The 14044-nt window shown below is 51.5% G+C and overlaps 6 protein-coding genes across 6 annotated transcripts; all 6 read right to left on the bottom strand.

The window, feature by feature from the left end:
• Window positions 1–969: 969 nt before the first annotated feature.
• Window positions 970–4333, bottom strand: N7484_002426 (glycoside hydrolase family 35 protein; the record flags this gene model as incomplete). Its single annotated transcript, XM_057112846.1, has 7 exons — window positions 970–2300; window positions 2357–3029; window positions 3082–3216; window positions 3267–3648; window positions 3701–4003; window positions 4065–4141; window positions 4199–4333. 7 exons carry the CDS (start codon window positions 4331–4333, stop codon window positions 970–972), a joined length of 3036 nt encoding a protein of 1011 aa, XP_056977583.1.
• A 182-nt stretch (window positions 4334–4515) lies between these two features.
• Window positions 4516–4749, bottom strand: N7484_002427 (uncharacterized protein; the record flags this gene model as incomplete). The annotated part of the gene is made up of 1 exon (XM_057112847.1): window positions 4516–4749. The coding sequence occupies one exon, from the start codon at window positions 4747–4749 to the stop codon at window positions 4516–4518; it is 234 nt and encodes a 77-aa protein (XP_056977584.1).
• Window positions 4750–5308: 559 nt separating this feature from the next.
• On the bottom strand, window positions 5309–8133 carry N7484_002428 (tRNA (cytosine-C5-)-methyltransferase; the record flags this gene model as incomplete). The annotated part of the gene is made up of 4 exons (XM_057112848.1): window positions 5309–5639; window positions 5691–7781; window positions 7853–8043; window positions 8110–8133. 4 exons carry the CDS (start codon window positions 8131–8133, stop codon window positions 5309–5311), a joined length of 2637 nt encoding a protein of 878 aa, XP_056977585.1.
• Window positions 8134–8584: 451 nt separating this feature from the next.
• On the bottom strand, window positions 8585–10249 carry N7484_002429 (mitochondrial processing peptidase; the record flags this gene model as incomplete). Its single annotated transcript, XM_057112849.1, has 5 exons — window positions 8585–8975; window positions 9038–9732; window positions 9791–9868; window positions 9922–10047; window positions 10100–10249. 5 exons carry the CDS (start codon window positions 10247–10249, stop codon window positions 8585–8587), a joined length of 1440 nt encoding a protein of 479 aa, XP_056977586.1.
• A 345-nt stretch (window positions 10250–10594) lies between these two features.
• Window positions 10595–11563, bottom strand: N7484_002430 (SDR family oxidoreductase; the record flags this gene model as incomplete). Its single annotated transcript, XM_057112850.1, has 1 exon — window positions 10595–11563. One exon carries the CDS (start codon window positions 11561–11563, stop codon window positions 10595–10597), a length of 969 nt encoding a protein of 322 aa, XP_056977587.1.
• Window positions 11564–12455: 892 nt separating this feature from the next.
• On the bottom strand, window positions 12456–13621 carry N7484_002431 (rRNA 2'-O-methyltransferase fibrillarin family protein; the record flags this gene model as incomplete). Its single annotated transcript, XM_057112851.1, has 3 exons — window positions 12456–13166; window positions 13238–13377; window positions 13513–13621. 3 exons carry the CDS (start codon window positions 13619–13621, stop codon window positions 12456–12458), a joined length of 960 nt encoding a protein of 319 aa, XP_056977588.1.
• Between the last annotated feature and the right edge of the window lie 423 nt (window positions 13622–14044).

Raw genomic sequence — 14044 nt, forward strand, 5'->3', positions numbered from 1 at the left:
GAGATGAAATCTAGCCTCAGAGGCTTTGGGCTACAGGTGTTGTCATAAGACATCATGAGATGCATGAAACTTACGACTCGGATAATCCATTCGGATTGGTCGAATCTGGGTGGAAGGGTTGTTTACTTTAGAGTTCCAGACCGGAGATCAGGGATATGATACAATGGGGACCGTAAGTATTTCCCTAAGTGCGGGTCCGGTAGGGTTAACCTAATAAATAACTTTTGGAAAGGCATGTACCACTCAGTATCAAGCGGGCTCGCTTCAAAAAAGTTTTGAGTTTGAACCGTGACTATAGAGAAGTATTTTGAGAAGAAAATTCAAAGACCTATATAGCTTTTAGTGACGATAGAGCGGTTTGAAAGTTTATGTGTAAATATGGAGGACCGGCCGAGGCATTCACTGAGCTTTTAAACCCCTTCAACGTTATTTACATATTGTTAAAATAAGAGCTTCTTAGATTATGTCTAAAGCTTATTTAAAGAGGAAGATACAAAATTATTTAATAGTACCTTCAGGGGTATATAGCAGAATTATGGTGAGTAATAACATACGCAAAATTAATGTATTAGTATAAAGGGTGACGAGACAATTACTTATAGTTCTGTACGTCAGATGGGTATCAATTACTAGGAGTACAGTAATTATATAGAATTTCAGTAAGATATGGTGGTGTGATGCACTATCTAGTGAATATATATCATCGATGAGGTAGGCCCGGAAACTGATCTGGGGAAAAACTTTTGACTAGATAGTGTAGTATGACAGAGCTTGGGACGGGGAGAAAAGGACATCGAGATTACTCTATGCTACGAAGAGCTTAACGTCTAGGTATCTGATTCGGTTTGATTCAGCAGGGGAATTGGATTCAAGCTGCAAGTAGGTCTCTTTATAGGGATGATAATAGCAGATATGCAATATATCAATGTTTGAATTGACGACCTATATGCTTTCTAGCTTGGCTCTACATTAATATGCGCCAGCTCTCTTTTTCCACTTAGGTTGGTCTACCGATTCAACTTTACTCATGGAAGTGAGCACGGGGTGGGTAGAAACCAACTCAAAGTCATCCAGACTAGCACCATCCTCACCAAGTCCCCAAAGAGTCAAACCTAGCCAGTTGGTACCACGGTAGTTGAGAATGCCCTCAGGCACAGGGAAACTGGTCTGCGGGCCAATGTTGTTGACATACTTAGCATACTGGTAGCCGTTGACATACAGTTGAACACGATAAGCAGGGGGCGGCGACGTCGAGTTCTTAAAGTTGAAATACAGCGGGATATCATAACCTTGTGGGAGGTTGAGATCGAAGCTTGTACTATAGAACCGAATACCGGGCTTCGAGAAACCCGTGTATGGGCTGCTGGATTCCCACTTCTGACTTGGAGGGGAAGGCTGGTGGTAGCCTTGACGCTCAGCGTAAAGTCCACCTTCGTTAAGAGGACCACGAACTAGGTCTCGGTAGTCTTCGCCGCCAAGGTTACCGGTCAGCTTCCAGGTGATGGCGTCGTCGGATCGGCCGGTGAGGGTGTAATCGAGGATACCGCGAGGATCCTTCATCTCCTCACTGCCTACGGTCCAATCCTCGTCCAGGCCCATGTTGTCAATCACGATGGTGAGGACGTATGCCTTGCCAGCTTTCAATGTGGGAAGGGTGAGAGTGGTATTGTACACCGCTGAAATGCTGTTTCCGTCCCAGGAGTCCACAAAGGCGTCGTTGATCCACACGGAGCCACCGAATGCGGTGCCTCCCTGTAGGTGCACTGAGAACGAAGACTCTTCACCAGTAGCAACGAAGTGGCCACGGTAGATGAGATACCCGGTGTGGAAGCCGTAGTCGGACGAATACAGAGAAGTCGGTGTTGTGATTGGGAAGACGCTGTTATTGGTGTAGGGATGGTCAGCCTTGACCCACGCAGAGTCATCGTAAGTGCTTTGAATTTCGGGAAGAGTGTCGATAGATTTCCACTTCAGGCTCTTCAGTGTCGGGAGATTGACCTTTGGTGCGGTGTATCTGACACTAGTTGACCAGATGCCATTCTTGTCCACCGTGGTCTTGGCTTTCTGACCGTTGATGTAAAGGGTCTTGGCCTTGGATGGCGCACCAATCACCTCAACGGCAGTGGTAGCGTTAAAGTCAGCGGCGAGGTGCAGCTCGCTTCCTGATAGGTATGCGGTCCGCACGAGGTAGCCCGCATTGACAATGATAGACGAGGCAATGGTCGCCTGGGTGCTGTAGCCAGGATTCTGACCCGAGGAGGGAACCTGTGGGACCCAGTAATTGTAGGCATCGTATCGGTCTATGTATTGTCAGTTGTCTTTCGTTGACTCTCACTCACGTACTCATATTACTTACCCAGAAGCAAGACCTTCAGGTCCCCAATCTTGACGATGCGACGAGTCTCTGATACGTCCCATCCAATGACAATTGCCTTGCCCACTTTCTTGGAAGTGATTCCCGACGATGACCCCTCCACAACGGTAGCACTTGATGCACCAGAGACGGCAAGCTCATGGTGCTCGCCAACATCACCGTAGAGAACGAGGACCTTCCCATTCGGAACCTTTTTCCAGGTGAAAACCTCAGCAGTCGAGTAGAGGATGTTGGTTCCTGCCACATCGTAGTCCACAACATGGATCTTCGAGTCACGGTTGCCAAGAGTCAGGCTTCCGCTAAGCTGGGGAATAGTAAGGTTACCAGCACTAGTAGGGACCTTGAGCTTGTAGTCCACAGATGATTGGCTAGAGTAATCGGAGTGTCGAACGACAAAGAAAGAGGTAGCCGAGCCATTACTTCCAATAAGAGGGGTGACTGCAATATCGGAACTAGTCGAGTAGGCCGAAGTGCTCAGGGTGCCAGGCTCTGTCAAGAGGTACGATGGAGACACCTTCTGGAAGTTGCCGATCAGCTTGAGTTCACTATACTTTTGGCGAGTGATGTTGCGAGACTCGGTGATGGCAGATCCATAGTCGTAGGATGTGTAGCCACCAGGGTGACCAAGGTTACCCCAGTTAGTGCCACCAAATATCTGTTGCGCATTAGCCTCGGTTTGAAGTGTGTCAATATAGGACAAGATTCACCATGTAGAGATTCAAAAAGGCAACACGGAAACTAAAGTTGTTCTTGAAGAAGACCCTCTCGAACTGGTAGTTTAGGAGCTCCGAACAAGCCAGGAATCCGTTGCCTCCCCAGGGATCAAATGCTCCGCCTTGGAACTGTAAATCATCAGAAAATTGCTTTGATCTCCATTCATCTTTGAACATACCTCAACAATAGAGTATGGAGTGTTGGGACTTTGTTCCATGTGCGACGTGTAGAAGTCAGTCGGCAGGTCACCACTGGGCCAAGTGTAGGGGCTGGCACAGTCGAAGCCAAGAGGGTAGCTATCATGACCATAAATATCGACTGCTCCTGCGCCGGTTCCGGGGGCATCGTGCCCCCCGGCCCAGGCATCATTGCTTATCATGGGAACAATGACGCCTGCATTGCGGGCTTGATCCTCAACATATTGCATGTAATCCCCATCGGGGAAATTATCGACTCCACAGCAAGCCCCCGAATACTCATTCTCGGGCTGATACAGAATGATAGGTCCGCCATTGGTAATCTGGCCCTTGGCAATCGTCGCAGCAGCATTTGCAACGTAACTATTGATCCCTGTTAGTATCATTGACGAGTGGGCCCGTTTAGATGTCATACTTGTCGGTTGCGCTCAAGTACGCCGTAGAACTTGTTCGTAGAGTGCCATTGACACGCTGCAGCCAGCCAGGGAAACCACCGCCAGAGGCCTCAGCATTGATATAAGGACCAGGACGAGCCAAAAGATAAATGCCGGCTTCCGAGGCGGCATCGAAGAATTTTTCGAGGTCAAAAATGCCGTCGGCACGGTAGTGGCCAGGCTTACCCTCTAACAGAGCCCAATCGATATAGAAAGAGACGCAATTGAATCCGAGAGCCTTGACCTTCTGGAAGACATCAACCCACAGACTTGGAACAGGCAGACTACATATTTGAGATTAGCTTTTCAGCAACCACAACCTCCAACTGAGCTGATACAGCCTACCGGAAGGGATGAAATTCTCCACTGAAGAGCATCAGTCGCTCGCCATTGATGAAAAGAGACTTGTCATCCCAGGTGACCTACACCATATGTTAGTACGGAAAACCAAGCCCCCTTGCAAGTATTCGACAACCCACATATTTCTGCAATAGAGCCCGTTTAACGGGATCTGGATGCTCGGTAATAGTAAGCCCATTCAGCTTATGGCTAATAGCAGCACCAGCAGCCTGAGCCGCCAGCGCTGCTAAAGCCCAAATAGACAAGAGCTTCATTGTGCCCGAAGTCTAGAGGCTCTGGCAAACCACGAGCTAGGAATATGTAAAAAAAAGTGTACTTTTTACTCTTTCCCCGCGGCTTTCAAGCAAGGGATCATCGCCCATTCTTATAGCACATCTTTACCCTGTATTTCCATGCGACCACGCACGATCGACGGGCGAGTAAAACAAGACCCGGGTCAATACTCGGAGTATCCAATGCCGACACCGCAACGCCATTTTCGCAGTAGCTCCACAGGTACTCCCTGGATTTCGTCATTTTCCTCAATCGACAGGGGAGCAAGGCGGGGGTGGCCAGTCGTTGCTTGCCGGTGGTCCGTTCGTGCATGCAGGTTGGAGCATTGGAAGGCACGGTCGTAGAGAAGTGGAGCGCATGCGCGACGTGCAGGGTAACCGGAATGAAGATCCCCCATCGTTGCGGGGGTGCGCCGCCGCAATTTTTCCGCTTATCGTATAGTCGAGCTTTGGGTTTGACTGAGACCTGTACATGGGTATTGAGTTCCTTGCAGAAAGTGATGATCGTATCAGATCTTAGTTGTGTGCATGGATGTGGTTGGGAAGATCCAATCTTCATCCTCAACCAACCGATCTAGATCTGCTTTGTGGACGAGATTCGAACCTCCGTAATTGACATGCAATAATTGCTAAATTACCAGAGATTAAACCTCCGAAGACTCCGCATCGAGTACGGAAATAAGACGTGGACCATGCACCGGTTTAAATTAAATGGGTTCATCTGCGGGGAAAGGGACCGTTGACTCGAATTTAACCGCTGCCGACGATTCTCCGAGCATCTTACGATAGATCGGGCTCGGACAAGTTCATTTCTATTCAGAGGTCGAAAGCCGAATGTCGACTCAAATGGTAAATCTTCATGGAATTGCTTTTTAGTATATTCGGGGTGTCCCCTTCCAGAGTATATGAAAATCACGGTAAGGGTCAATATCCCATCGTTTTCTACAATATTCAAACTTAAACAGTAGTGTTGAAACGGTCCTCCTCGCCATCAGCCTGGGTGTAGGTCTCGCGGGTTTCAACGTGCTCTTGCTCATCCTGACCAACCTGGAGGTTCTCGTGCTTCATGGCAGAGTCCTCGGCGGCAGCAGTGGACTCGACCGGAGTCTCCACGGCGGGAGTCTCCGGGGCCGAGCTGTCAGTACCAGCGGACTTGAAGTTCTTCTGGGGGTTGACCAGCGGGGTATCATCATTGAAAATACGTAGCAGCATGGCACGACGCTCTTCCTTGGGAAGCATGAGGTTCAGAGAATAGAGAGAGCGCCACAGAGGCAGCACCATCGGCTCACTGCATTTAGGTCAGAGTGTGTCATTGATTCGGAGACGGAATAAAACTTACGTGAGACCATCTTCCTGGCCGTTAGGCTCAACGCGCAGGATACTGCAGCCCATCGGGAGGTCACGCACTGCCTCGCCAATCTCACCCAGGTCCTTCCAGCCATTGTCAGTGACCTTGGGGAACATCTGGACAAGAAGCTTGCGGAGGGTCTCCTTCTTGGTCAGAACAAGGGATCGGGAGGGTCCCAACCAGGGCTCGATGATCTTCAGACCATCTGTCTGGATGCGCCAGCGGCAGACATTCTCGCGCTGGGCATCCTGCTTCACGAACATCTTCACACCACAGTGAACAAACTTCATTCCAGAGCCTTCGTTTTGGGTGAGGATATCACGGGCCAGTGCGCTAGTGTAGTATACGGTTCTTGATGGGGTGGCATCGGCGTTACGGACCATGAACCGGTCCCGCGGGAACCGCTCAGATAGCTCGTAGAACTTGTAAATAGGCTCAAGCTCCTCGTGGTGGGGATCAAGATACTTATATGGGTCCTCCTGGGGTGCCTTCTTCTTCAAGGGCTTATCCGACAGGACAGCGGGAGTGCTATCACCAGACTGCTCAACCGCAGCAGGGGCAGGCTTGTGGACAGGGCGGTCACCAACGAGAGCCTCGCTGCCGTCATCAAGCTTGGTCTTCTTGGCCGGGAGAGAGTCCTCCAGGTCTTCCGCGCCACGCTTCTCGGGTAGAGTAGTAGCGGCATCAAGAGTGGCGCAGTACGGGAGCTGGTTGGTTGCCTCAGCGACAGACTCGTTCTTCGCAAGGTCTTCCTTGGTCTCCTCGTCGAGAACAGCAACGCCATCGAGGGAGTCCAGCTTCTGATAGGGCTCGGCATTACTGTTCTTGCGAGAATCAAGCTCCGTGATAAGGTCGGCGATCGGGGCCTTGGGCGGCTTAGTAATGATAGCAGAGTGATCCACTGCCTTGGCCTTAATTTCGGCCGTCTTCTCAAGGACAGTGATGAAGAAACCACCAGTATCTTGGTGATGGGGGTATACACGCATGCAGCGCTCAAGTGGCAGATCAGCGTTCTCTCCGGTGGGAGGGAACAAGCTCTCGGAGAATCTAGCCAGACCCTCAATACCCTCCTGGTCCTTGTGCTCCTCGACATCCTTCCAGCTGGACCAGATGCGGCCTTCACGGTCCATAACCTTCCAGGTCTTCAGACCAGCAGCCCGCTTCAAGCCGGGGAGCTCATTGCTGCAGTCAATGATCTTGACGTTGGCCGCACCACCGCAGCGCTCAATAGCACAGGCAACAACGGCCTCGTTCTCAACGGGATTCATACTGCAGGTAGAGTAGACGACACGTCCACCCACCTTCAGCATCTGCAAGGCACGGATCAAAATCTTGACCTGAGTGAGGTGGAGTCCAAGACCGTTGGCGGGGTTCCAGTCCTTCCAGACATTGTAGTTCTTGCGGGCAGTACCATCACCGGAGCAGGGCACGTCGGCAAGAATGCGATCAAACTTCAAGTAGCGACCCTTCTGGGGCTTGCCATCAGTAGAAGGAAGAGGGGGAAGCTTGATTGATGGGTACATCGTAGCATCGTGGTTCGTGACAATCAAATTCGGTGAGCTCAGGCGCTTCATCTGGTGAATAAGCATGTGCGCACGCTTGTAGTCACTGTCGTTGGCGATCAGCAGACCAGTGGTACGGCCGTCGTCGTTCAATCCCTCGGGGCCAAGAGGCTCAGGTCCGGCAGTGCCATCCTTAAGCTTCTGGGTAACCTCCGCCATGGATTCCTCCTCTCCGGCGTGGATAAGCTCCATCAGCTGGCAAGACTTGCTTCCAGGTGCAGCGCACATGTCCAAGCAGGTCATACCGGGACGGAGATCCATGAGAAGGGGAGGAATCATGCTGACAACTTCCTGACGACTGATGTTTCCAACCTCAGTCTCGGCCACGAGGAACTTCTGGAACGAGGAGAAGGGAGCAAATCGGCGAATGACCTGCTTGGGGGTGGTCATCCACCAAGCAAGCTGGTCGGGGTACCACGAAACTGGGCGCGGCGGGTCAACAAATTCGTCCTCATATTTAATCGAGGTGATCTCGGGAATGTAGAAGTCCCGGAGACGTTGCTGGACAGCAAGCGCGTGGCTGTAAATGCGGCGATAATCAGGATTTATTCAAAACTTGCGGTGACAGTATAGGCGCAGGTGCAAACTTACCCACGAGAGCCAGTAAAGCGGAAACTGTTGGGCAGGTCGCGCTGGAGATGGGTCCAGAAAGCCTCTCTCTCTTCGTCGGCAAGAAACTCGGGCTCATTGTAGTAGCGCTCAAGCTTCTCATTGTTTCTGGTAATCGTCTGCCAGTTATCATTGCGACGGCCGCCGCCGCCACGACCACCACCACGATTGAACTGATGGTTGAGCAGGGATTAGCACAGCTGCCTCCTAAGATTGAGAAGACCATCTCATGTACACACCTTCTTGCCACCTCGTTTTCCCATTGTGATTGTAGATACGCTGGGAGATGCAATCGAAACCGACGTCGAAAAAAATGCCAGAGATGAATGCGCGTGATTAGGTAATCGCGGGCGCGCCGCGGGCAGCATTTTTCATTGTATCCGAAGGATTAGAGTGCTTCCAAGGTTACAATTACAAAGTACAACGGAAAAAACTAAGTAATAATCAGAGCGGGAGGCTTAGATAATCGTTTAAGCATATATACGAAGTAAATTTTGATTGACGCAGTTAACAAAAGAAACAGAGATAGTTCGGCCCGTCACGCGACAGACTTTATAGTCTACTAAGGCAAAGCATTAATTGCTATTTCACACACAAATCAGGGTCTAACAACAACCCATGGCAATGATTGATAGTACATTCAAACCAAACCCACCAACACCCAAGTAGCGTCAGAGAGCCGTCTTTCTCTCGCAGTCGAAAACAGCGGGTTAATTAAGACAGGTTGCGGGACATGTCAGAGCGGATGCGCTGGTAGTCGAAGATACCCTCAATGCTGCCGACGGCGCTCATGGCAAGGTCCTGATCCCACAGCTTGCGAGTGGCGAAGTCCATAATGTCCTTCTCGGTGATCTGGCTAACGACACGCTCAACATCCTCGGGGCTGAGGCGACGGCCAGTGGTGATGATCTGGCGACCAATGTCCTCGGCGACGGCAGTGGTGCCGTCAAGGGAGAGGAGAATGGAAGCCTTGAGCTGGGCCTTGGCGCGCTCAACCTCGGCGGGGGTGACCTGGCTGCACAGGCGGGTCCACTCACGCAGGGTGAAGTGGATCAGGTCATCGAGGTTGGTCAGGTTCTCGGAAACAAGGTAGATACCCCAAAGACTATTTTTCAGGAAACATTAGCTTTGTTTTTCTCCATATGTAGGATTACCAGAAGGTCTTACCCAGTGTCGCTGTAGCTGGTGGAGAAGCTCATGAAGCTGTTAGCAAGGCCGTGCTTGCTGACGGTGGAGCTGAGCTTGCTGCCAAGGTAGGGAGACTGGCCCATAGCACGGTCCCAGTTACCAATGATGGCCTGGGCGACGAGAGCAGTGAAGTAGTCGTCGTCCTTCCAGCTAACACCCTCAACGGCGAGAGCGATGTGAGCGGAGGGGATGGTGTCGTCACGAAGACGGACCTCAGAGCCAATGAACTCGGGGGTGCGCTTCATCTCGGCAGTGAGGGCCTGGGCAGCGGAGTTGGGGGCCTTGCTGGGGAGGCCACCGAAGTGCTCCTCAGCGAGACGAACAAGCTGCTCGTGGGGGATGCCACCAGCACCGACCAGGACCATACGGTCAGCAGTGTAGTTGGTCTTGATGTAGTCGGTCAGGTTGTCACGGGAGATGGTCTCGATGTTCTCCTTGGGGCCGAGGATAGTGCGGCCAAGGGGCTGGCCCTGGTAGGCAGTAGCGTGCAGGTGGTCGAAGACAACCTCCTCAAGCTGCTTGTCAACCTCCTCCTGCTCGCGCAGGATAACACCGCGCTCGCGCTCGATGGCACCGGTCTCGAGCTTGGAGTTCTGGAGGATATCGGAAAGGATGTCGACGGCCTTGGGGACATCGGCGTTGAAGGACTTAGCGTAGTAAACGGTGTTCTCGCGCTGTTCATATAGTTAGCGATGATTCGATGGGTGTGTGCAATGTTATTTCCGGTCGTACCGAGGTGTAGGCGTTAAGGTGGGCGCCCATGTTCTCAATCTCGAGCTCCAATTGGTGCTGCGAGCGCTTGTTGGTGCCCTACAAATACTGTTAGAAGTGTATCACGGTGATCGAGATCGGTTGGATCGAACCTTGAAGGCAAGGTGCTCAAGGAAGTGGGCAGTTCCGTTGGTCTTGTCAGTCTCTGACCGGGAACCGGCATCGATCCACACACCGACGGTGGAGGTCTGGGCCCATGGCGAGTGCTCAGTGGCGATCTAGGAGGCTTTAGTAACGCTGCGAAGGATTGATTGGGGTTTCCGTATGTACCGTGAATCCGTTGGAGAGGGTGGTGGACTGGGTGGTGGACGGCAATGTGACGGGCGAAGCAAAGCCTCGCTTCACGGGCTGAATGGACTTCAGAGCCGCACGGCTCTTCAAAGCCTGGTTGAGGTTGAAAGCTAGGCGCCGAGAAGCCATTGCGGGTTTATGGAGTGTGTGGAGGGGGGAAGGGGGATGGAGAGAAGAGCTGGACTCGCCCTGAGGTTGAAGTTCGGAAGTCAAATTGTTCGCCCGGCGCGCCAGCCAATCACATGACCCGCTTTTCCAACTCTTCCCGATTACTTCCTTTCCCTCAGTTTAAGGTGCATTTCTGCTTGAAAAGTTGAATTTCAAACGTCAATTGGTATTTATTGGATATACGCTTGACTGTAAAATGTTTCCTGACAGTTTACAGTTACATATATCCACAATCAGGGCTCTACTCTGGCTGCCATACATCATCCCAAATCCGGCTCAATTCATTGGCTCTCCGGTCTCGCTTCTCTATACAAATGCACTCGCAAAGTGCTTAACATTCTCCTCCATCGAAATATCCGGCGAAAATCCAAGGTTGAAGGCTCTTTCATTGGAGAATTGAGGAGTCCATGTCTGCACAATCTTGTCCACGGCAGCATCATATTTCTCCTCCACCAACGCCCGTCGCTCCTTACCACCAACGGCCTCCAGAGCATCCAGCATATCTTGCACACTAACCTTGAGTCCAGGAAGATTGACTGACCGCGAATTGCCGAATGCTTCAGCGGGAATTTCGCGTGCATGCATCAAGTTCTTGATAATAGTATGCGGCGAGCAGATCCACATCTCAACATCTCTGCCCACAGGCAAAATGGCCTTCTTGCCATGGAACGGTTCACGAATGATATCACTAGCAAAGCTGCTTGCAGCCTGTGTAGGGGCGCCTGCGCGAACAGTCACGGTTGGAAGTCTCACAGATCGACCATCCAAGAACCCGCGGCGGGAGTGATCGGTTATCAAATGCTCGATGATTAGCTTCTGTGTTCCATAGGAGGTTGAGGGCACAGGAGGGAAGTTGAATTCGTCTGGGAGAAGACCCGGTGGTGCGAGGCCGTACACTGCTAACGAGGATGTGAAGACCACCTTAACGCCAGGCATGGTAGCGCGTAATCGGTCCAGGATGTATCTTGTTGCATCGAGATTGACTCGAGTTCCCAGCTCGAAATTGGCCTCAGCCCCGCTGGACATGATTCCATGGAGGAGGTAAACGGTCTCGAATGGACGGGAGGTACTGATCAATTCGTCTACCTCTTTGGGGGAGGTAAGGTCTGCGCGGACGCAAGATAAACGGCTAGCGTGCTCGGTGGCTGACCTGGGAACTGCCGGTTCAACGACGTCGGTGATTGTTACGGTGGTAGTAGAGGGTGTGCTGGCAAGGAAGGCAGCGGCCAATTCTTGGCCAACGTAACCACCAGCACCAGTTATCAATATAGACATATTGTGTGAAATGGAAGAAGCAATTCAGGACTAAATTAAGGTTGTCAATGGAGTAAATGAACAGAGTTGCCGAAGAGCAGCTTTCCTTGTCGTTAAATAGTACAGTGACCCCGCGGGAACTGAACAGGACATCCCCTCCCCCACGCTTGCAAGGTTATCCTTCTGACTGACCACCCATCTCAACCAATAGCAAGCCGCTAAATGACAAGAACCAAATGTGTGCAGCTCTCTCCCACGCACCAATTCCGAGATGATGCGACTAGGACGGATGACCGACATTGATCTCGGTGAGAAATCCGAGTGCCGAACCACCGGCAGTGTCGCGGGGCAAGTCCGAGGCGATGAATGATAGCGAGCTATGTTAAATCTTAATACCCATAGGATTACTTCCAACAGTATATCAGATGACTTATCATAGGTGGGTTTCCATTTATCCCTTATCCTTCGTTATCTATGATTAGCTGGCGATTTTCGCGGTGATATCAGATTCATGGCAGGTCTATGTAGTTCGAGGTCCAAGTATACTGTATACCAATACTAGTTATGGAGAATATGCCTACGTACGTACTTAATGTATTGACACAGCAAATTTAGCACTTGTCTTTTGTGGAGACAGTAATTGAACTTTTAAAGCTATCAAGACTAGGCTGGGACAAAACAAAGACCCTCGGTCAATGCATCCCAAGGTATAGGGCACCAAGTTATTTTCCATAGTGTGCATTTTCCAAGACGTGAAACCTAGATTTTGTGACGCAAGCAAAAGTACATGGGCAGAGACAACCAGTCACAAGAAGATAGCATTGGATACATAGCATAACACAGGACGCCTGAGGAAAAATTGAAAGAGAACAGATAGGAGAAAGACATGACCACCAATTAAACAACCTTCTCTTTATGAAGAACGAGAGTAGATACCACCGACGATACAGTGGTCACGCTCGAAGGGCTCCAGAGTCAGCTGCTCCTTGGGCTTGATCTTCTCCTCACGCATCTTCTGGACCTCACGGGAGAACACAACGTCGGCGGCGGCAGTAGAGTCGATACAGCTGGCCTTGATGGAGATGAGGACACCACCCTGGTCCTTCAGGAACATGTGAGCGTTCAGGCCGACAATACGGGCCTGGTCGGGCTGGGCAACATCGGCAAAGATGACATCGACCATGGGAACGAGCATGCGGTAACGCAGGGGGTGACGGGCATCCTCCACAATGGGGATAACGTTGGTACGGTGAGTAGCCATGCCAATCAGGTCACGGCCAGAGCGGTGGGAGAACTCAACGGCGTAAACGTTACCGGTAGGGCCAACGATATCAGCAACGTGGGAGACGGAGGTACCGCTGGCACCACCAATGTAAAGAACCTTGGAGCCGGGCTTCATGTGGACGTTGTCCAGACCACCGAGGATACCGGCAGCCAGCTTGGAACGGAAGGGGTTCCACACACGGTACTCGGTCTTAGTGACAGCACCATCCTCACCAGCGGGACCCTCAACGGAAATACGCTTCTCACCGTAGACGGCCTCACCGGGAGTCAAGTTCTTAGTGACAAGCAGATCCTCCTTACCACCACGGGCAACGAAGACACCGGCGTGACGGTGGGGCTCCTGTGTAGAGAAAAATTCCTGGTCAGCTACCGAATCCTCACAAAATCAAATTTGGCGTCGAGAAAACTTACAATGATAACCTTAGCACCACCACGGGCACCAGCGGCACCACCACGGCCTCCACGGGGAGCACCGCGACCACCACGGGGACCACCACGGCCACGAGCACCGCCGCGACCACCACCACCACCACCGCGGCCACCGAAACCACCTTCATAAAGAACCTCAATCAGCAAAACTGTACATCTCGATGCGGTGATAGGCAAAGCCAGCAGTCTTCAAGCCAATAGAGGCCGATGGACGATGCTTGGGAACTGCCTGGGAGAACAAAAATCGGAGCACAAACCTCTGCCACCACCACGGCCGCCACGGTCACCACCGAAGCCACCACGACCACCACCACGACCGCCACGGTCACCGAAGCCACCGCGACCACGAGGAGCGCCGAAACCCATTGTGAAGATAGTGTATAGTTGTTAAACTCGGGGAGTCGAAGGAGAGGATTGAGCTAACTGAATGCTCAAACCGGAAGAAAAAAAGTTGGGAGAGGGTCTCGAAAAGAGAGTCGACTCGAATTGGAAGAAATTGACGAATTAATCGTAATGATCGAGTTCAGCAGCTGTAGTTTAATCGACCGATTATGCTCTGTCGAGTGCGGGTCAAGGCCGTTGCTGCTCGTTGATGCGGTCGAGATTTTTTTGCGCTCTTTGGATCTTTCAGAAAATCAGAACGGCGCTAGCCTGCTCTGGGACTAGTGGGCTTTGCGAGGTGTGGGTTCATCACATGACCTGGCTGCTGGTATAGCGAGGTCACGTGGTGCGTGGGAACCCTGCATTTACATCTACTTCAAGTGGGAAGTATTACTCCAGAAGGCAGAT

Source organism: Penicillium longicatenatum (genome assembly GCF_028827895.1).
Source record: "Penicillium longicatenatum strain IBT 33135 chromosome Unknown contig_1_segment0_segment0, whole genome shotgun sequence".
Lineage (NCBI taxonomy): Eukaryota > Fungi > Ascomycota > Eurotiomycetes > Eurotiales > Aspergillaceae > Penicillium > Penicillium longicatenatum.